Below are 21,435 nucleotides of genomic sequence, written 5' to 3'. Positions count from 1 at the left end.
TCCTAGTATCTAAGTAAACTTCCTCTGGCGCAACTTGAGGCCTTTTCCTCTCATCCTCTTACTTGTTACATGGCAGAAAAACTCACCCCCGCTTCCCTGAAACTTTCATTCAGGTAGTTGTAGAGAAGGTTCTCCCATCAGCCTCCTTTACTCCAGTCTAAACAACCCCAACTCCCTGACCTGCTCCTCCTTTGGACTTTTGTTCCAAAGCCTTCACGCTCTCTGTTGTCCTTCCCTGGATATGCTCCAGCACCTTCTGGAAGTGAGCGGCACAAAATCCAACAGAGGACTCAAGGTTTGGCCTCACCAGTGCTGAACACAGGGGGAAAATCACTGTCTTGGTCATGCTGGCCACACTATTCCACACTAGTCCAAGCTGGTACCACCAGGCTTCTTGGACACTGGGACACAAGTTGGCTCATGTTCAGCCTCTATTGACCAGCACCCCCAGGTTCTTTTCTGCCAGGAAGGTTTCAACTCTGCCCCCAGCCTGTACTGCTAGGTAGGGTTGTTGTGATTGAAGTGCAGGATCTGGAACTTGGCCTTGTTGAATCTCATACAACTGGCCTTGGCCCATCATTCCAGGAACTTCCCACATCTCTCTGCAGAGCTTTTATACCCTTCAACAGAATAACCTCCCACAGCCCAGCTTGGTGCCATAGGTAAATTGACTGAGAGTGGATGTGATCCAATCATCCAGATCATTGGTAAAACATATTGAACAAAACTAACCCCAGTAATGATCTATGGGGAAAATCAGTACTGACTGTCTGCCATTTGAATAATGATTTAATGATTTCTTATTCTCACATAGGATTAGAATGGTGTTGTTTGTGCTTCAGTCTTGTACTTAGTGAAAGTTTCTTACAACTAAGTAAAAGCTCATCAAGGGAAACTTGTTTTTGTTCTTGAGTGTGCTGGATTCAAATCAATTGACATTTGGTGAGGAGGGAAGAAGCCACCCATGGAAACGATTTTTCTGACAGAAGCTGCTAAGAGCTTCCTCTGTGTCTGGCAAAAACCAATAGTTATCTAGCTCTGAGAATTGACAACCTATTAAACCATTGAGAAGCTGAGTCGGCCTCTGTGAGATTCACATTTTAAAGAGAGGCAGGCCTGGAACACATCTTGCTCTGGAACTCTCTTGCTTCTAGCTTTGAAGAGGTAACCGGGCACTGGTCGAGCAGGCCCTGCTCCACTGCAGCCCACACAGCCTGTTTGGGCCAGGCCAGACCCCAGCAGCTCCTGGGCGAAGAACAGGAGGCCTCCAGCTGAGACTGAGCTGGGCCCTGGCTGCTAACATCTTGCTGAAACTAACTGCCCTGCTGCTAGCCCGTGCTGAGCCAGGGTCTGCCAGGCCCCAGGAACAGCTACAGTCCAGGCCAGGTGCCCTCTGCCATGGCCCGTGTGGCCCCAGCAGCTACTGGGCAGAGGGAGGGTAAGTCACTGGCCTGCAACTGAAATTGAAGGAGGCAAGGGGCCAGAAACCAGCCATGAGGCCAGAGCAACCACCACTGTTCTGGCTGGGTCCCTTGAGATCTTGGCACAACTCCGGTATTGCCCAGAAGAACTTTCATGGTAAGCAGCTTCGGCCTCAGCCCAGCAGAGATCATATGACTACCTGCAGGCCTGGGCAATCTATTAACTCTTTCACTGCACAGATGGAACTGCGAAACATTGATCCTCTCTTAAGTGAGAGAAAAGGACAGAGTGAAGACACGTAGAGAACAACATGAAGACACCAAGGTCAGTAAAGAAGGAGTCAAGTCCCAGATGAAAGGAGAATGAGAAGATGCCTTAATATTAGGCTAGAATTCTTCTGGAAAGGCCATGGAGATGGACTATGATACCCTAGAATATCCCCTTTAATTAATGAGAAAATGTTGGGGGGGATATAATGTTCAAACTGAGCAGAGGCGTCTGTAATAAAGCAAGGCAAATGTTGAAGTGGCTGTGATCCCAGCATGGGAAGCTTGAACAGAGAGAGGAGATGAGAGTGATGAAGATCGTTTGCCCCAGGGGAAGAAGAAAAAGATCTCTGTTCTCAGAGATGAAGATGATCTCAGAGACAGATGAAGAGAACCTTTGCTTTTGAACAGTTCATCCTTAAAATAGTACCCCATTAGTTGACATGGCCCATGAGCTCATCTGTGGGAAGGCTGTGAAAATGGGAGGAAGCTTCACGATTACAGATTTCCTGGGAAGCTTCTATTCATGGAAATTAAAAAGCCACAAGAACTGTTTCTTGTAGAGAAGTCTCCATGACATAGCAAGAGAAACTCTTCTCCCTACAAGAACTGATGAAAGACTACTGTAGAGGTGGTAACTGATTAAAAATCACAGGTTTTGTATCTACATTGTTGGTAGGAAAGAAAAGATGTTGTGGAGAGGGGAGAAGTTCTCTGAAGGTTTTATTCTGATTCTTATTATGCTTTTAGTCTGTTAATAAAATTTTCTTTATACCTTTTAAGTTTTGAGCCTGCTTTTCCATACTCCTAATTCATATCTCACAGTAGGAAAGGAGTAAATAGTTATAGTAAGTGCACTAGTGATTTTAGCCAGCAATAAACTCACCACATTGAGCTTTTGACATAAAGTGGCGTGACAGTCAACAGGTTACAAGTTCTCACTGCTTGCATTTGACTTCCAACAAATTAGACGTACTTTTGGATACTTTTAAAACATGCTCCCTCAATGGTATAAGGAAAGGATGATCCAAACCACAGGTCTAAAATAACAGTCAGGGCACTCTTACTAATCTTTGATCCCTGCAATCATTGCAATGGACTCAAAAGTCTTGTATAGTGTATGAATGCCAGGGCATCAACAGTCTCCTAGGGAGGTTGCTGTTGTAATGCAGTTTTAACACATGACTAAGACACAATGAACATCTTATTTGGATGAACTCCAATGGCATTTTGATTTGGCTTCAGTGGAGCCACAATGTCATCCACCAAATGTCTCATGCACACAGTACATGTTATGACTATATTTATATATATATTTTATATATTTATATAAATATATTTATTTTTATAAATATATTTATATATTTATATATATATATATATATATTTATATATGACTTAATATTTATATTAAGGAATAATATACTGCTAGTTCCTAATAGAAATCCTTTCAGGTATGCCCAGACCTAACTTCAGTCCTTTTGAACATATCGTTACGGACAGTGACCTTATAATCATTGAAGAAATAAAGAATAAGAATTTGAACGTAATGAGGTCTAGTTTTCTTTACAATAACCTTCATTACTGTGAAAGTCTCACTTTCTTTTCTGCAGGAGACAGTTATTCATTTGTAACATTTGGTTCTCTCCTCTTTTATTGTTTAACTAAACAAAAAAGCCTAGGCCAAAGTTATCCTGCTGTGTTTCCATAGCACTGTTAAAGACATGCCAGAGATCAAATTTGCCAACACCTGTCTTCTGCCCAAAAACATGAGAATGAAATTCATGCTTAAAAACTCACAGAGAAACTGAAAAGCAAGATAGTACCATGAATTCCTAAATACAAGTTAAAGACTTCAATGAAAATTGGTACCGACTATCCAGACTTCCAGCAGCTGTGTTCCAGAGGGAAAGCTCCCTTTTGGGAACAGTTCAGTTTAAGAATAGATGTTTAAAGTGGTCATAGCAATAAATGGCATTTAACTGTGATTCAGGAGTAAAGGACAGTTGTTGAGTATTTGAATGAATCTGTCTGATTTATTGATTTTACTCTTGCTTCATATTGTTTTTCTTCTTCCTGAGCGTGACTGAGATTAGGTTTTAAATAATATCCCAGTAATCATGTTAAACTGCCTTTTAAATCAGGAGCTGTTAAATTTGTCCCAGATTTAGGGCAACCAGATCACTAAAAACACAAACAGAGGTAATTTGCATTTGACTTTCAAACAATATTGACAGGTGAAATCTATATAAAGGGTGCTTCAAGGCTTTAATTGTCACTGAATAGACGTCTAGATGATTTAGGCCTTAACATTCACAATTAATTTGAGCCACAGGTTTCTGACTGGTGTTAAATTAGGCCCTGGCTAATTTCACACTAGTCAAAAATCTGGTGTGAAATTAACCAGGGTCTAATTTAACATAAGATCTTGCACTGCAGGAGCAATTCTTATGCTTCAGTGTAACTTGAAAGCATTACACTCTCGATCCTATTACAATTTCTTTTTTTATAAGGTCATCTTTTATGAAAAAGCACAGGACCTTGGAGCTCAAATACATTCCACTTCTATTTAACTAATCATTTTAATAATGCTTCTTAGTGTAGCAAGCAACAGTAATATAATCAGAAAGAGGAATGTATTCTCCACTTAAAAGAAGGCACATACAGAGGATAATTACAGTTCACAGCGTAAAAAACCCCAGCATTCCTTAAATTTCTTACTTGTTTCTGTAGCTGTAACAGTTACATTGTGCCAAGAAGCTATCTCTCGGTCCAGAGGTTCAGTGGTAATGATTGCTCCATTGTGTTCATTGATGCTGAACAGCCTCTTTAAATGCGTGCTGTGGACAATAGAGTACCTGCACCAAAAAAAGGAAAGACATTCCCTTGTACTGAAATGTTTCCATCAGAGGCAAGGACATAGAAAGCTATTGTCAGCTGAGAAAACAGAGCTGTGCATATATGCATATAAATGAGTGCTGCAAGAACTCGAAAATCATGAAAGATGTACACTTATAAACATTTAAAATTCACTGCTGCCAAGATCAAAGCTCTTCTTTTTATAAAACTAAATACGTCTCAGATCTATATTAATGTGAACTGAATCTGAAATCCATTATTCATTCTTACTTCTAAGTCAGTCTCACAGCAGGTGAATGACTTCATTGAAAAGAAACAGGAAAATTGCCACTTGTGAAATGAATAACACAAACATCTAAGTGGAGGTATAATAGCAAATCTATTTTATCATTGCTGACATGCTCTGATGCTAAGGGAATGGGCATTATAAAGACAGACAACTATCTTTAATGAGGTGACACTAAGGCAGAGTACAAAATCACTAATGCAGGAGGTGATTGCAGGGAAGACTCAGTGCTCCTGAGTCTTTGCTGAAGAGGCTCCAGATGCTGCGGACATGTACATGTGCACATACATATACACATGCCACTCAAGTTTTTAAAGTCTAATCACTTGTGGCAGGACAAAGATGAACTGAAATAACAGCCAAAGATATTGGTTCAAATGGAAAATATATTCACTGATGTTTTTAATGGCTGACAAAGCAAATGGCTATATGATGCAGTTGCTAATAAAGTCTATTTCATGGAAGTAAAACATGTTTGAAAAGCTGAAAGATTATTTCCACTCCAATTTAGAATGCCCAAATGCAACTATTCCTTCTTACTGTACCTTTGATTCTGCTTGACAAAGCCTTTATGTTTCCTGTTGACACTTAGGACTCCAGCTCAGATAACATGCCAGTGGTTAAATGACTCTAGCTTGTTATTTATAGCTCTATTTTGTCTCTTTTAAAAATCAGTATGAAGATAAATCAAAGAACCAACATAATACTGTAAGTGAAAGTTCTTATAATTTGAACCAAAGTTTGAATACTTATAAATTTTTATTTAAGGTATTTATGATTTTTCTGACATAGTTATTTTGTTTTGTTTGGACAGTTTTTGGTAATCTGATTCTTGATAAACATTTTTCAGAAAAACTATATTAAGTATTTATTATTTTTTTTATTTTTTATTGCTAACATAATGAGGTTTTGTTGCACACCTTTTTTGTTTGTTTGAAACCTGGAGTCCACAAAGCAACACAAGCTGTTTTTACTTTATTATAGGTAACTGCTGTTGTTTATGATATGAATGGTTTCAAAATTAGATTTATTTTCATGTCACTAAAAAACATATCTTTATATTAAAACTGATATACCCTATTGAACTCAACGAGGAAATACCTGTATCACTGTTCTGGGAGTATGCAGACATATTCAATTTGCAGCCAGTTCCTACAAAACATTCCTAACTAAGAAGTTATGGATATGTGTTGGTGTTTAACTGTTCCACAAGAGATGTTGCAGTCATCTAAATAAACCACCAAATGAGCCCTTTTAGAGGGAGGACCAAAAAAATACATGTAAATTTTTTTTTTCTTATTTAATTTAACCTATTTCTTTCTCAATAAATAACAGTAAATAGATGAAAAATCATAACAAATAACTGCCTGAGGCTCTGATCTGTCGCATAATATAGACATACTTCTGATATTTGAAATCTACACACCATAAATTATTTTGTGTCTCAACCATTTGTCACTCTATCCTGCTTTGTCTAAATTGAATAATACAGAGTGATGTCAGGCAATTCAAGAAGCTATTTTAATTATAAATCCTATGTTAAAGATTAATTACCTGTTTTCTCCCTTAAGAGACAGCAAAATTATTTATCATTGATACAATAAAAAACAGAATCTGTTATTGCTGGCTTGAATGTTTAGGTGTCAGCTGCCTTGTGTTAAGCAAATGTTTTGAGTCTTTTTGCATCCCTTGTTTTTCTTGGGGATATGTTGATGATTTGTGTTTTTCCCATCTCTAATTTTATTTGATACTATTTGCTAGTAGTAGTAGTAGTAGTAGTAGTAGTAGTAGTAGTAGTAGTAGTAGTAGTAGTATTGCATCCCAGTGACTGTAGGAGTTAACAAGTGCCTGTATGGTCCTTATCTGCTAATGTGGGTTAAACCGTGACATCTGCAATAACCTTGGCTATCACAGAAAAAGCATAATTAACTGCAATTACGATCTATGGTAAGGAACAGAAATATGCTTTGGAAATACCAACTATATTTGCATTTGAGACCTGTTCACATTTTAAGACAGGTACCTGATTGGACTGTCATCATTATCTGGATCTCTAGCAGTTACAACCCCCACCAGTGCGCCAATCATAGCTCCTTCAACAATCTCCATCACATAGTTCTCCAAGGTGAAAACTGGAGGTTCATCAGCATCTTCCACATTGATTTTGACAATGGTTGTGTCTTCAAATGGTCCTTCTTTCAAAAAACGCTGATCAATGTATCTGTTTACAGCTTTTACTTGAATACTGTATCTCCTTTTGCTCTCATAATCCACTCTCTGTTAAGAAATAAATTGATATTTGGAATATTTCTTTCTTCATATTTAAATTAAATATAACTCAATAAATGGTGCAAGATTTAAGACAAATTAGTGTTATACTTTTTTTAAGAATGTTTAAAAAAATGGTTGCTTCTTAAAGTTAATTCTGAGGTTTCTTTTTTATGTTAAAAACACTTTCAAATTAAAATGTGCTTGTTTCTTTCACATTTCATGTTGACTTTAATGTTGCATTCAAGCAACACTGTAAAAAAGAATTCACATAGAATGTCACCCCTAGTTACACATAGTTTCATTACAATTTTAGTCTTCATCTTCTGAATAAATAAATATGTATATATAAATATTTACAGGAGACATAACAAATAAATAGTTTCCAAAACTAAAAAAAAACAAAAACAAAAACAAAAATGATCAAAACAAAACTCTCACACTTATAGTATTCAATTCTCAGGGTCCTAGATTTCATTAGGCTATTGAACTCTGTCTTCATTTCAGATGATCCCTGAGATGACCGAGAAATCTTCCTGAGTGATTCCAAAATAAATTATACAGTATCAAAGAATATTGATTTTCTTAATTCATAAACTGGTCTTTTTTGATTGTACTTAGTTTCTTTTCAGAGCGATGTCATAACAAAACCTCCACTATCTAATACAGTAATAAATTCTGGTTTCAGTTTACAGAAGGTGTAGGAAATGAGGTGAGATTGCTTCCAATCTAATGATAAAGATTTTACAGATGATGCACAGAAGAGATAGAACATTTTCTCACAATGGGATACACTGTGTTGCACAGTTAGGAATAACATTAAGATATTCTGATTGTCACTATTATATTCAGCAGTAATAGAAATGAGTCAAAAATGTAAACAGAAAGAAAAACATTTTTCTTTTTATTCCTCATAATAGTCCAATCAAATCACAAAGCCTGAAGAAAAAAAAACAACAACTAGGGAATCCAAAGCAATAGGCCTTATATACACATCCAGCTTGCTTGAGGATTTTCTTTCAAATATTTAGAGATTTATCTTTTTTAGGTTTCTGAGATCTCACCTTGTTTAGTAAGATAATACCTTCTTGAGTCTCATTGTTAGTAATGATGTTAAAAACATCTGGGCTATCTGTTTCAATGAAATAGTCCATGGCTGCATTCTCCCCAGTGTCGCTGTCTTCTGCAAAGACTTTGCCTATGGTGGTGCCCACGGGAGCCTCTTCAGAGACACTCATGTAGTAGAGCCCTAAGGAAACAAATATTGACAAAGTTTAATGATCTGCTATGGTTAATCAGTGCTGTAGCTTGAGGCTCTCAGAGAGCTGGGAAATGCCCCAACTTCTACAAGAGCAATGGACATAATCTGGCATTGTATAGATCTTGGGTGCAGGACAGGACAATATTTCCCCTTGGGACCCCTTCCATCCTTCCATCTCAGCTGTACCTCAGCAGTGAATAGAGCTTAGGACTAAAAATAAAAATAAAAATAAATTTAAAAAAAAAAAAAGTTAACAATTTTAAACTGAAAGAGGGAAGATTTGGATTAGATATAAGAAAAATGTTCTTTACTGTGAGAGTGATGAAACACATGAAACACTGACAGGTTGCTCAGAGACGTGGTGAGTGTTCTGTCCCTGAAAAAATTTTAGGTCAGTTTGAATGCAGCCATTGCAGCCATGAGTATCCCTTCCCAACGAAGGGAGGTTGGACTAGACGACACTTAAAGGTCCATTCCAACACAAACTATTCTATGGTTCTATGACTGAACACGGTGAAAAAACGGTGGAGGACAACATTTCCCAACAGCACAGATTTTTCCTGGTAACCCAATAAGCACCTCTGACATCTGGTAGAAACTACCTGGACAGAGACGTTCACATCATTTGCCAAAAACTTTACAGTATGTGTTAGAAAAAAATGGAGAGGAAAAAGAAGAGGAAAGAAGGTGAGTGAAAATGATGCTAAATATCCCAGATGCTAAATTTTCCAGATTTTAGGCTGAGGTAGTGCAAATTATAGAGAAAGTGGTTTAACTATTTGTCTCCACATCTAGTGGTGAGTAAAACATCAGGCTTGAGATTTTTGCAATGATAGATCTTGTTTTCCTCTTGGTTTTTGAGCTTTTGTGAGGACATTTTTCCCCCACTATTTTATTTTTTTACAGCTGTATGCTGAAGTCAAAGCACAGCCCTGTTCTGAAAAGATCTACCAGAAAACCTGACAGAGTTACAGTGCATCTAAATTTCCTCAGGACTTCCATTACTGTAATTAGCCTCTACTCACGCTGTTGAAATTTAGGTGGATTGTCGTTGATATCGGAAAGGTTGATGGTAACAGTGGCTGTTGCAGAAAATGCTCCTGGCTGCCCAACCATGTCTTTGGCTTGAATGACGACCAAATACTGTTCTTCTGTTTCTCTATCCATTTGGGAAGCCATTCTAATGACTCCTAAAATAAAAAGTATAACATAATAGCAGATACATCTCATTTTTTTCTCAACATCTGACATGGGTATGTAGTATAACATGCATGTAACATGTATCACTGGACCAAGTCATTCATTTTCATTCTAGACTGTGTATAGCACAACTGTCCTAATACTGGGTATTAGTCCTCATGGTAGCAAGTATGCTGTATGTCAAATCCATTCTGTATATTTAGAATTCTAGGGAGCAGAATACTCCATATATTTTCTCTACCATATATAACCATCTCTTTTACTCAGAAATTAGGTTTTTGGAGAGATGTCACATATCTGTGATTTCTCCAACATACAGATAGGAATATCACATGGTGTGCCTTATAGATGTTAATTGAGAAGTGTCCCTAGGTTAAGTCATTAAACAGGATATTCAGAGTCTAACTCTTTAACAAGATAATTTTCTAAAGAAAGGTTTGATTTGCTAGAAAGAAAGAATTTAATCTTCCTATGGGAAAGAAAAGCTGATTTTCTTCAGATCTAGGGGCAGCAATGTAAGAGTGTAGGGTTGTATGAGAGGATGTTTGTGTTGAAATCAAGAAAGGCAATTATACTTGCATCCATTTTATGAGTTTATGAATGTTTTCAAGTTACAAGTTCACTTGTAGTACCTGTTTTTGGCTCCACAGAGAAATAAGGCTGTCCCTGAATGAGACTGTAAAGCAGACGAGCACTATTCCCATAAGAAGGATCATCAGCATCTGTAGCTGTTACCTGTGTAACCGAAGTACCTCAAGGAAAAATAAAATAGATTATGTTTGTTTTCTTCTCGTATAAATTGTCTCATAATTACAAAACATAAGCTCTTTTAAAACCTTTTAAAATACCAGTTATACTAATAAACAGTCCTAAAAATTTACAGGAGCAAATGACAACTACTAGAATTTATCATTAAAAAAAAAGAAAATATTTCCTCAGCTGCTGTTCTTACATTCAAAATTTCAATTAAAATAAAAATAAACAATATATTATTTTTCAGCACTACATTTATACTGCTTAAAATATGACATATATTATGCCTATTTTCTAATATGTTAATGGAGTAAAGCAAATTGTTTCTCCTCCTCTTGTGTATTCTTCAAAGTATTTTATGGAATTTTCTCATAGGAATAAGAAAACACAGTCACTTTATCACTAGTAGGCCCACTGGTGATAAAGAAATTAATTGTTAACAAGCAAAGCAGCCAAGAAGTATTACAAAGTCTGACATTTTTTTATTCTTGAGACTTTAATGAGCTTGTCCCACTGTAAAACTTCTGGTAGAAATCCCAGTGCAAAAACACAGTGGAATCAAATTGCTTGATTTCTTCTTTGATGGGAAGCTTTTCACATCCTAGACAGAAGATTGAGAGTAACCTCATGGCACCATCTGTAATGACTGTCCTAAAAAAGTATCCACAGTAACATAATTTTTTAAGGCAATCATTATTTTTGTCATTTTTTCCTCACCTATATTCTGCATTAGAATACAAATATCACTTCTTGAGAGGAACAGCAGGAGATCAAGCTACATTCTAAAAATTTCTGGCATATGTTCATATGGTTGCACCTGCTTATCAATACAGCAGTATAGTTAGGCTGGAGGAGAAAAGAAGAAGAAAAGGTGGAGTGCAAGGAGTTAGATCAGAAGCACCTTTTTTTTAATGACAAAAGCAAATGTGATACTTTTCTCAAATAAAACAAATATATTCATTGGGTTTTCTTGCAGAAAAATGTTTTTATTTTTAAACAAAAATGAAAAAAAACTTTCTCATATAAGGATAAGATAAATCAAATAATTTGTTTCCTTAAAAACATTTTTTTTACATTGTCTCTCAATTTATTAAGCAACATTAGAAGTGATTCCATAATGCATGGTATTTTCTCTCAGAATACCATACTCTCTCAGAGAGTAAACTGAACTTTTATTAATTCCCAATTTTGGACTTATGTGTCCTTCAGAACTTACGTACAATATCAAATATCTGACCTGTGTGTTTAGATGCATAACTATAGATGTTTTAAATGTGTATATATATATATATATATATACATATATATACACAGCTACAGAACTGTTTACATAATATCAGCTAAGATCTATGAAAATTGATCTCACAATCACATAAAATTCAACCCCTAAGAAAATTTAGCATGACTAGAACACAGTTGTTTTGAAAAAAAAAAAAAATAAATTACTAGTTAAGAAGGGATCAAGAACTACAGATGATCCAACAGATTTAGTTTGTCATGAATGCCATTTTCATGAATGCCAAATCAACTCAAGTGTCCACAACTATGTTTAGGAATGGGTGTATTTATTGCAATATATTTAGTAAATCAGGGATAAAATACAACATATATAGGACTTCAAAGTTATCATTACAGGTTTGTTCATCTCAGATTTAAAAGTAGATCTATTTTCTGCACAGTATCTAAGCATTATAAATATTAACTCTAAACCAGCATTTCCTTTCCTTTCCTTCTTGTCTGTTAACTCTTCTAGAGTATTTCAGAATGCAGAAGTAAGGATTTTGTCCAGTTGGAGTCAGTGAGATGCAGCTGGTGTATGTAATTAATGGAAATGTGAATAGTCAAAAGGAATCTAGTAAAGAGGGAGCTGACTGGAAGGAGGAAATAACAGATATCCTACATTCCAAGGAGGAAGACAATTAATTTCTAAATTGAGGTGACAGGAGACCCTGTAAAGAGCAGGCTATAATTTCTCACATTTTTTTAGAACAAAGATTGTGTTATAACTATATGAACCTCTGTGTTAAGTATGGACTATGTAGCAAGTAGAAGAAAAATGTCACTCTGGCTTTAGGGTACATTCTGTTTTAAATTTTTCACTTTTATGACACTTTTCACTTTTATTTCTTTTTACAATAAACATCAGAAAAAACAATCCACCAAAATGAACATAACAAAAAGTGAAACAAAACGCCCACAAAAAAAAAATTAAAAAAAAAAAAAAACACAAAAGAACCCCAAAACCCAACTCAAACCATATGAAGAATGGAATCATACTACCTAGCATTTATATTTGGGTGACAGAAATTGAAATGTTAATATTCTATACTCAAAAACTCCCAAAAGCCATTATTTGTAACTACGTGATTGTGAGAAGAAAAATTGAACAGATACAAATCATATACTTAAAAACAATTAACATATAACTGCACACATCCCCTAAAATTAAAAAAAAACCCAAAGCCCTAGTCCTGACATTGCAAATATCACATGATATAACTGACAATTTAACTTTTTGATTAGGTTTATTTAAGGCAAACTGCTACTTTGTATCTCTGTAGCCTTGGTTTTGCCCTTCTCTGGCAAAATATAGTAGACTGCCATTTACACGCTGCAGCCCATTAAGTATACTATGGGGCCCTCATATGGCAAATAGCTATTCATTTTTCTAACTAGAGCTTGAGATCTATAAAGACATTAAGTACTGATACATTATTGCTTCTGACTCTTAACCACTCCATCAGATCAGCATTTGTACAAGTTTAACAGCTATAAGGAAGAGAGTGTAAAATCGTACCAAGTGCCTGAGGGTAGAGCCTTGTGTTCTCAGAAGAGAGTCCATTTGCTGACACACTATTCATTTGCTGTGACACTTGCATATAAAACCCTAATAAAATTTAGTGCTGAAGATAAAAGAGGGCTAATAAAGAATTAAAATGTATTCTAATTTGTTGGCACATTTGTATACATATTGATACTCGTAACTAACTTCAGGCACAGTTATTTGTGTCTATTTTCTGTTTTTGCTGTGGTTGTGTGAGGCGAATGACCAGCTCTGAATTATTCTCTATTCGCTTTCTTAGTTCCAGACAAAATATGCACTAGCAGTGACCTGCTTTCCCAAGTCTTGACCACGCTTCCCAAGTGTTTTCTGTGAGGAAATTATTAGAAGACTGAGCATCTGTGAGCAGAACTGAAGCTAGAGAATACTGAAACAGAGGAAAGAGCAAGCCTCTCTACTGCACTGTCATTTGAATTAACTCTGTACTTCACCCTGTATTATGCAAGAGCATGTTTTAGTTTACTGAAAGTAAAACACTAATATAGTCAAGCACTATGCTATTGATACTGAAAATTTTATTGGGTTACTCTTTCTCTCTGCTATAATTTTATAAATATTAATGTAAGTTTGGTTTAGAATGCACACTGAAACAGGTTTCACCTCAGTAGTGCAGTTCCCACCTTTTGAGAAGCAGGATAAGTCAGCCTCAGGGAGTACTTAAGATGTGTGGCTCAGTTGTTTCATGTTTTGGAGATGACCACTATCAAGGTATAACACTGCACTTGCATTCTATGTTCCATACATGCACATTAGTATTCCAGTGGTGTCTCCATGGAAGAAACAGATGAAAGAATGATCTCTGAATAGCTATGGTATTAGTGATAGAGAGGTCAAGTGTAGAAGCAGTAATGCAGAAAATATTTCAAGATCCTGGGTGATCTGGATTTGTGTATTATACATGGGATGTTTGTAAATCAGTAAGTTTGCTATTTCAGGAAGTCTGTGTCTGAGAGAGAAGGCAAATAGAAATCTTAATTTTTCACCCATTCTGACAAATGGGACATGGTTTTATTTTTGATTTTTTGATTTACTTTTTTCCTTTCATATATTTCTATATTTCACTGGAATATTTATTTATAATATTACAGGAATATCACGAAGTAAATTACATTTTCTGCAGCTTAATTAATCTTATGCTGAAGTGATACCATGTTTTAGGAATTTAAATACATAATAGATGACACAAGAGAGTGGACGAAGACAGCTGAGCCTTTCATTTTTAGTGTATCTCTTTATAGAAAACTCAAGGCAGTATAGAATGAAACTACTCAATTGTCAACTGCTTGTTGATGGTTTCAGGTGAGAAACAGAGGTATATGGGAAAAGATTACTACTGGTGTTTTTAGTCTTAAGTACCACCCTACTTGACTATTTTTCTTTTTTTTTCTTTTTTTTCCATATAGTCATCATAAAGGCAGAAAGATAAAATGGAATTCTGTTGTTCATGCATTTATGTGAATGGTTACAAATCTCTGTGAGCATAGATGAATACATACAAAATGATCATCCATTTAAAAAACTTTTACATGAGACTAAGGGGCCTATAAACAACGTTTTATCACAGAGGAAAATTTTTTAAAAGGAATTCCTTTTAAAAGGAATTATCAAAGTCCTAAATTTTTTAAATCCCATATAATTCTAGACTGTATTAATTTTTAAGATAAGCACATAAAAAATAAAAATGCAAAGGTCTTTGACAAGACACCTATCTTGTCTCCAAACTTGAGTGAGTGAGCAAAATGCAAATGATGGAAGAACCCTCTGAACAAACAAGAGATTATGTTAAAAAAAGTTATTTGACCAAAAGGTCAGGTGCCAACTTAAGTCTGTCTGCACAGAGGAAAGTGGCAGTAAAAAAACAATAGAAGTGATTTCCCTGGTGGTAGGTGTTATAAGCAGGTAGCAAGTATCATTAGCAAGTAAATCGATCAAATGCATGTCTTTTGTAGTTAGTGCTGGTGGTGATGGTGAGCTGCTGCATCCTGGCAGAAATTAGGATAACCCCACTTTCAATTAATACCAGGCATGAATATTCTTTTCTGTCAACTGTCATCCTGGTAGAAGAAGATAAAGTTTATAGCTTGCTTTCAAATATTCACTGATTCCGCTCTGAAAGCTGATCAGATAAAGCTTAATAGCAACACTGATGTTATTACATTAATGACCTCATTGATCCATGCCATTTAAAGTGGCACAATATTTGAATTTCTTTTCAATATCAATTGCAATAGAAATAAGCAAAGGAAGTAGGCATATAAATTAAAAACATTACTGGGGTCTTTTCTGTAAGATCTGAAGAATCTAGTTTCCCTTTGATTTTGAGGACAGTTATTTGGAGACATTATCTATAACATGGCTGTTTACATCATCTGTATTCAAACTTTGGGATTTTTTAAGGCTTTAAACATACATGTACATGTATTATGAATGCATATGTGTATGTAAAGATAGATAGATATGCCTATATTTGCCAGATGTTGACTTCGCTTTGCATTTGTTGTATTAAGTTTCCAGATACATGGCAAATCCTAGTACAGGTCTGTCTGATCATGTGAAAGTGGGAAAGAAGAGGTACAGGGATTACGTTGTTCCTCTTGACAGGAAATTATAATTCATGTACTTAGGAAAGGCAGTCCTTCACTGCACACTGCACACTATCTAACCCAAACAAGGAGAAGCTGACTGATAGGAAGGAAGCTTGGCAGTGTAAATAGTCAGGCAACATGCGGAGAGTAAGGGTGGCCATCACATCTTCACAACTGGCTGCAGTATGCCACCTATTTCATCTAAGCACGTTATATTTTTAAACAAGTGCAAATGTCAAGGCTGAATCACCAATGGGAAAGACAAATGTCTATAGTCAATCCAAGCATGTATCCAGAATCTGTAAAAGGACTTGGATAGATATAGACCTAAATATTTAAAAACAAGAATGTTAAGTGGAGGTATTAACAACCCTCAAGTTAAAAATACACCTTTACAAATTTCCAAGCCTGTATACCAGTCCTTCTTACTGAGATGCAGTCTGTTAAATATGCTATTAAGTTTTTGCTTCAACACAGCTGTCTAGAAAAAAAATAAGGAAATAAAGAGTTTTATTCACAGCATATCATACCTTCAGGTGACATCTCTGGAACAGTGGCCACATAAGGTCCATCCAAGAACTGTGGTTCATTGTCATTGACATCTCGAACCTTGATGATAAATTCTGATTCAGGTTCCACAGGAAGCCCAGTGCTCCTGTTAATTGCTTGTGCTCTTAGAGTGTAGAAAGGTTTCTTTTCCCGATCCAGCTTTTGTTTTACATAAATTTTGCCGTTAGAGTCATTGATGAAAAAAAGGCTTCCAGCTCCCTCCCCCGTCAAAATGTATTGTAAGTTGCCATCCTGCTTGTCTAAATCTGATTTCAGCTGAAAGTTCAAAGAAGAAAAATAAGTCACAGTTTGGGAAGAATAAAGTTTTGAAATATTAATTTTGTGCTTTTTTTGATTCTACAATGAACTCTGTCACTAATGAACCTTCTTGGACACTAATATTTGAAAGGAGGTACTGTCACATTTTCAGCCAACCATTTTAATTTTAAAATTATTTCATTTTAAAGTATATATATAATAGATTTATAAATGCATTATAAACCTGAAAAGAGATTTTTCAGCTATTTTGAAGTGAAGGGAATGTATCTAGGTACCTATTTGAGTTCATTGTTTCATCAGCTCCCCAAAAATTCTGCTGAAAACAATGCAAAGGTCATTAAACATTATCTAAATTTTTTATTATTGCAGTACACATGTACTTTTTAAGTTGTTTGTTTTTTTTTTTTTACTCAGCGGTGCTAAGTATAAAGGTGTGCAACAGTGATGTTCTGTTTCTGTTGAAATATTAAAGAGGTGAAAAGACATTCTGTGGTCAAAGTCTGTATTGTTAATTCCAAAATAAATTGAGAGACATTTTCCATTTCCTTCCAGGATGATCTACATATTCTGTTATGTTGCTAAGATGAACATTATGGTGATGATTACTTTGACAAAGCTGAGCCTTGGAGACAATTTTGGTCCAGTTGCATTTGTTCATGACAACAAAATAGTTCTGTTAATGTTAGTGATATATATAATAGAGCAATATTTTAAGAGCAATAACTTAATCTCCTAATATGGCAGGCATCCACAGTGTAATTTTATGGGAACAAAAATTTCCATTATATCATTAATTCTCTATTTTTTTTCCACTTATTTTGCTTTTAGAACAAAAATTGTCAAACTCTCTAAGACCCTGGATACTAATTGAAAAAACCAAAGTTTAAAAACACATATTCTTTAACTTGCTTCTCCTATGAAGCAATATATCTAAAATGCAAATAATATGCCTAACTGTTGACTTTAACTTTGTCACTGTTCTGCTTATGGTAATTGACCCTAAAGGTCACTGTAAGTTGTGAGGCCATTGAATGGGAAAAGAACATTCCCCTATTGGATATATTCAAATATTTTGTGATAACTTCTGATGCTGCAAAAATAGACTTAACTTTTCTTTGTAAAAATGCCTATGCCTTTTAAGATTTTCATAATGTTTAATTGTCTTCATGTATCAGATGGATAATATATTCAGAATGTGACAGGGACACTTCTCTGAGACATAAGGAACAGTTTTGAGTTCCTACTGTGAGTTCCATAAAGGTGTTTAAAGCCTATAATATTCATAGTTAGTTATCCTTGCTGGTAAAAAATGCAGAATTTTCAAGTCTAAGGGAGTATAGAACTATTTAAAATATGAACAAATTAAATATTTTCACCATAAGAAGTTGTGTGCTAAACATGGGCCATGTTACCCCTTTATAAGTGGTTGGGTCAGACTCATTTTACCATTCAAATTTGGCATCTCACTAAGGGGCAACACAGATTCTTTTTTATCCATAAATCTTGATTTTCTGATCACAGAACATACAACATGGAAGAACTGATCTACATCTAGATCTTTTAACTAACATGGGGCTCAGATGTGACCACAGAGTGTGTCAAACCCTTAGGGTCGGGAAGCATGCCTTCAACCAGCTGCTAAGACATAACCTCTGTTTAGCAATTTTGCTCAGAATCATTTATACACAGAAGATTTCATGACCTTGAACATGCTAAATGAGAGGTCCCTTACAGATGACATTTGCTGAGAAAGAATAGCAAAGGTTCCCCTCATTTTACTTGTTTTTTTTTCGGCTGGGAACAAAATAAATGGTTACAACATTGTAAATGAGAGCTGAGAACAAGTATTCCTGTACTCATACTTGTGTATCTGCCATTGCAGTACTGATGGACACATTTATTTTTTCTTAATCTTGATAATGGAAAAGGAGTCATGAGTCTATGTTAAATGAAATTTGAAAATTTAGTTCTGGCTATAAAAAGATTTGGATATGGAATAGTGATTTAAAAACAGAGACTGTCTACCTTTGTATTTTCGTTGATGCAGTTTTCTTCAGGGCCTTAATTACTAAAAATTCATGTGTTGATCATAGACTACAACTTCATTTGCTGAAAGCAGTGCATATTCTACTCAATAAAAAGACACAAGTAAATATGTCTTATTGGACAATGGTTTCACTTCAATATATTAACAATATTCTTCAATAAAATCCCCAGTTAACCTGTGAGAAATAAAAAGGTGAAATCATGAAAATACATGAAATTTAGAAAGTTTCTTTGCAGGAAACTGTTTTCAAGGTATAGGAAAAATAATAAAAATTTTAAAAGAAATAATATGTCTTCACTTGTTCTTTCAGAAGTGAGACATCACACTTCCATAGTAACTACTTTGAAAGGGCTGTGAAAAAGTAATTAATGAATTTTGAGCACTTCACCCTTTGGGCCCAATTAAATTTTAGTGCTAGTTAATTAGCAGTTAAACTTATTTTGGTTCATTCATCTAAAAAGGGCCTTAAAGAAAAGAAAAACAGATCTCAAGATTAAATTACTTCTAGCATACAAAAATAAATAATAATAATAATAAATATAATAATAATAATCATAAGCAGAGAGAGAAGGGGGAAGATAAACCCTCATTAAGACAATTATCTTAAAGCACATTTTTAAAGGAGGGTGAAAAATAATTGCTCGTTGTGCTAAAGTTACGTTAATCTAATGAACCATGCAGATTCCTGCAGTTTCTCAGTGGTAAAAGGATTTAGTATTAATCAGCTTCATTAAAAATTAATGAGGGGTAAATCAGCTGCTACTTAGTGTAATAGAAAATCATGCTAAATACTGTTTGTAAACTACACTACACTCAGTATGGCTGCTTTGATGCAGCGCCAAAAATAGCACAAGCAAATTGCCAGATGTTGATAAATGAGTCCTTAACTTCCATTCAGAAGGAAGAAAGAAACTTTTCATCTTTATACCTTCATAGGCAGTGTATGGAGCTAGTTCTAGTAACAGCATGCATGTGAAGTTTCCTCGACAGCAGTCCTCAGTGAGGCAAGGTGCTTGGTACTGCAGCTCTTGGACTTCTCTGACCTTGAGTGAGGTCATAGGAAAGGAGAGATGTAGCACTGACTTATTACAGCTTCCTGATCTCCTCTTTCCTTGTTGCTATTTCCCCATCACTGGAGATATTTGGTCTTCGAAACAGAAGCTGCTAATCAGCATGTTAAATCTAACCTTGTACTGTCCTAGAACCATTACTTATCATACCTGTCCAACATACACAGGATCTGGTGAAATCTGCTCCTCAGTTGCAAAAAGAGGCTCCCACAGCCAGCCACGTTTCACTCTTCGAGCTGCTGTGAAAGACTGAACTGTGTTCTGAGCACTGGAATTCTGCATGCTGGGAGAACAAGGCCAAAGTTGAACCAGCATCACCATGAGACATAGCAATGCAGAGGAATTCATGCTGAACCGTTCTTTCAATCAATCTTAATCTGTGAAAGAGGAAAAAAATAAGAAAGAAAACTTTAACAAAGCATCACTCTTGTCTTTCTACTTTTATATATTGATTCTGTGCTAAGTAAGAGCTGATTTGCAGTGCTAAATTCCCCTCCTCTCCCCAAAAGTAAAGAGCTGAAACAAAGTCTGTTTCTTATTAAAATAGACGTCATTTCAGAATCTAACATCAAGTTAAGTCAAGTGCTTAACTTTTCTTTATGAATATCCTACACAGGGACTTTTATGCAAAAAACAAAAGGAAAATAATCCTTCAATTAATTCATCTTTCAAATTAGGCTGGGTAATTGTATTGTGTAGCCTAAGAATAATTTGATTAGAATAATTGTATGTTTCTGCTTAGACAGGGCTCATTTTGAGCAGCAGTCACAAAACTGCCTGAAGGGTGAACATCTAGCCTTAGTAGCCCTGATGACTGACAGCTGAAACAGAGTGGTGCAGATATATTTTTAACCTCTTCTTACCCACTTTCCCAGTTCAGAAAAATGCCTGCAAAATTATCAAAGATGATAGGGAACCATGAAGAAACAGCACAAGTTCACAACTTTCTCCTTCCCAGCCAAACAAAAACATGGACAAGGCAGAGGTGTTTAATGGATTCTTTGTCTGTGCCTTTGGCATGGATGACTCACCAAGGGGTTCCCATAGCCCTGAGCTGGAGGAACATGACTGCAGCAATGATCAACTCCCAGCTGATTATGAAATTGTGCAGGATATGCTGCTCTAGCTGGATCCCTACAAATCTATAGAGCCTGATGGGTTTTAACTGAGGAGCCTCAATGAGCCGCTGATGTAATTGCAAAATATCTCTCGATGATTTTTGAGTGCTCTTGGGAAACCAGAGAGGTTCCAGCTGACAGGAAGCTGTTGGACTGTGAATGTTGTCCCACTTTTCAAGAAGGGCACGAATGAGACCCCCAGAGACTACAGGATTGTCAGTTGCACTTCAATGCCTCATCAAGTTATGGAGAAGGTTATTCCAGAAGGTATTGAAAAACAGCACAGTAATTGGTCACAACCAGCATAGCTTTGTGAGAGGAAAGAGGTGCTTATCAAATTTGATTTTCTTTCATTACATGGTATCCCACCTAGCTGATCAGTTGAAACCCGTTGATGCAATCTTTTAGGATTTCAGCAAAGCTTTCAACACTTTCTCTCAAAGGATCCTTCTAGACAAAATTTTCAGCACACAGCTGGATAAACACATTCTGTGTTGGTTGAGCAACAGGCTCACAGGTTGGGCACAAAGTTATAGTGAATGGAGTGACATCAAACTGGGAACCTGTCACCCTAGTGGTATTCTACAGGGCTATGTGCTCAGCCCCGTATTCTTCAACATCTTTATGACT

The 21,435-nt window shown here is 35.8% G+C and overlaps 1 protein-coding gene across 3 annotated transcripts in view; it reads right to left on the bottom strand.

Moving 5' to 3' along the window:
• The window catches only part of CDH19 (cadherin 19), a 118,690-nt gene that overhangs the window by 19,808 nt on the left and 77,447 nt on the right, over positions 1 to 21,435 (bottom strand). For 2 of the 3 annotated variants that reach the window (XM_015619669.1, XM_015619671.3), the window contains exons 2-8: positions 19,838 to 20,064; positions 16,273 to 16,567; positions 10,195 to 10,314; positions 9,388 to 9,552; positions 8,166 to 8,350; positions 6,857 to 7,110; positions 4,410 to 4,546 (exon numbers count right to left, since the gene is read on the bottom strand). In XM_015619669.1, the coding sequence (XP_015475155.1) occupies positions 4,410 to 4,546; positions 6,857 to 7,110; positions 8,166 to 8,350; positions 9,388 to 9,552; positions 10,195 to 10,314; positions 16,273 to 16,567; positions 19,838 to 20,035 (1,354 nt within the window). In that variant the 5' untranslated portion in view covers positions 20,036 to 20,064. Of the gene's footprint in view, positions 1 to 4,409; positions 4,547 to 6,856; positions 7,111 to 8,165; positions 8,351 to 9,387; positions 9,553 to 10,194; positions 10,315 to 16,272; positions 16,568 to 19,837; positions 20,065 to 21,435 lie in introns of those variants that run through there. The other variant, XM_015619674.1, reaches the window with a different exon arrangement.

The sequence above is a fragment of the Parus major genome, chromosome 2 (assembly GCF_001522545.3).
Source record: "Parus major isolate Abel chromosome 2, Parus_major1.1, whole genome shotgun sequence".
NCBI lineage: Eukaryota > Metazoa > Chordata > Aves > Passeriformes > Paridae > Parus > Parus major.
Note: the sequence above shows the minus strand (reverse complement) of the source record. Positions and strands in the feature narration are given on the sequence as shown.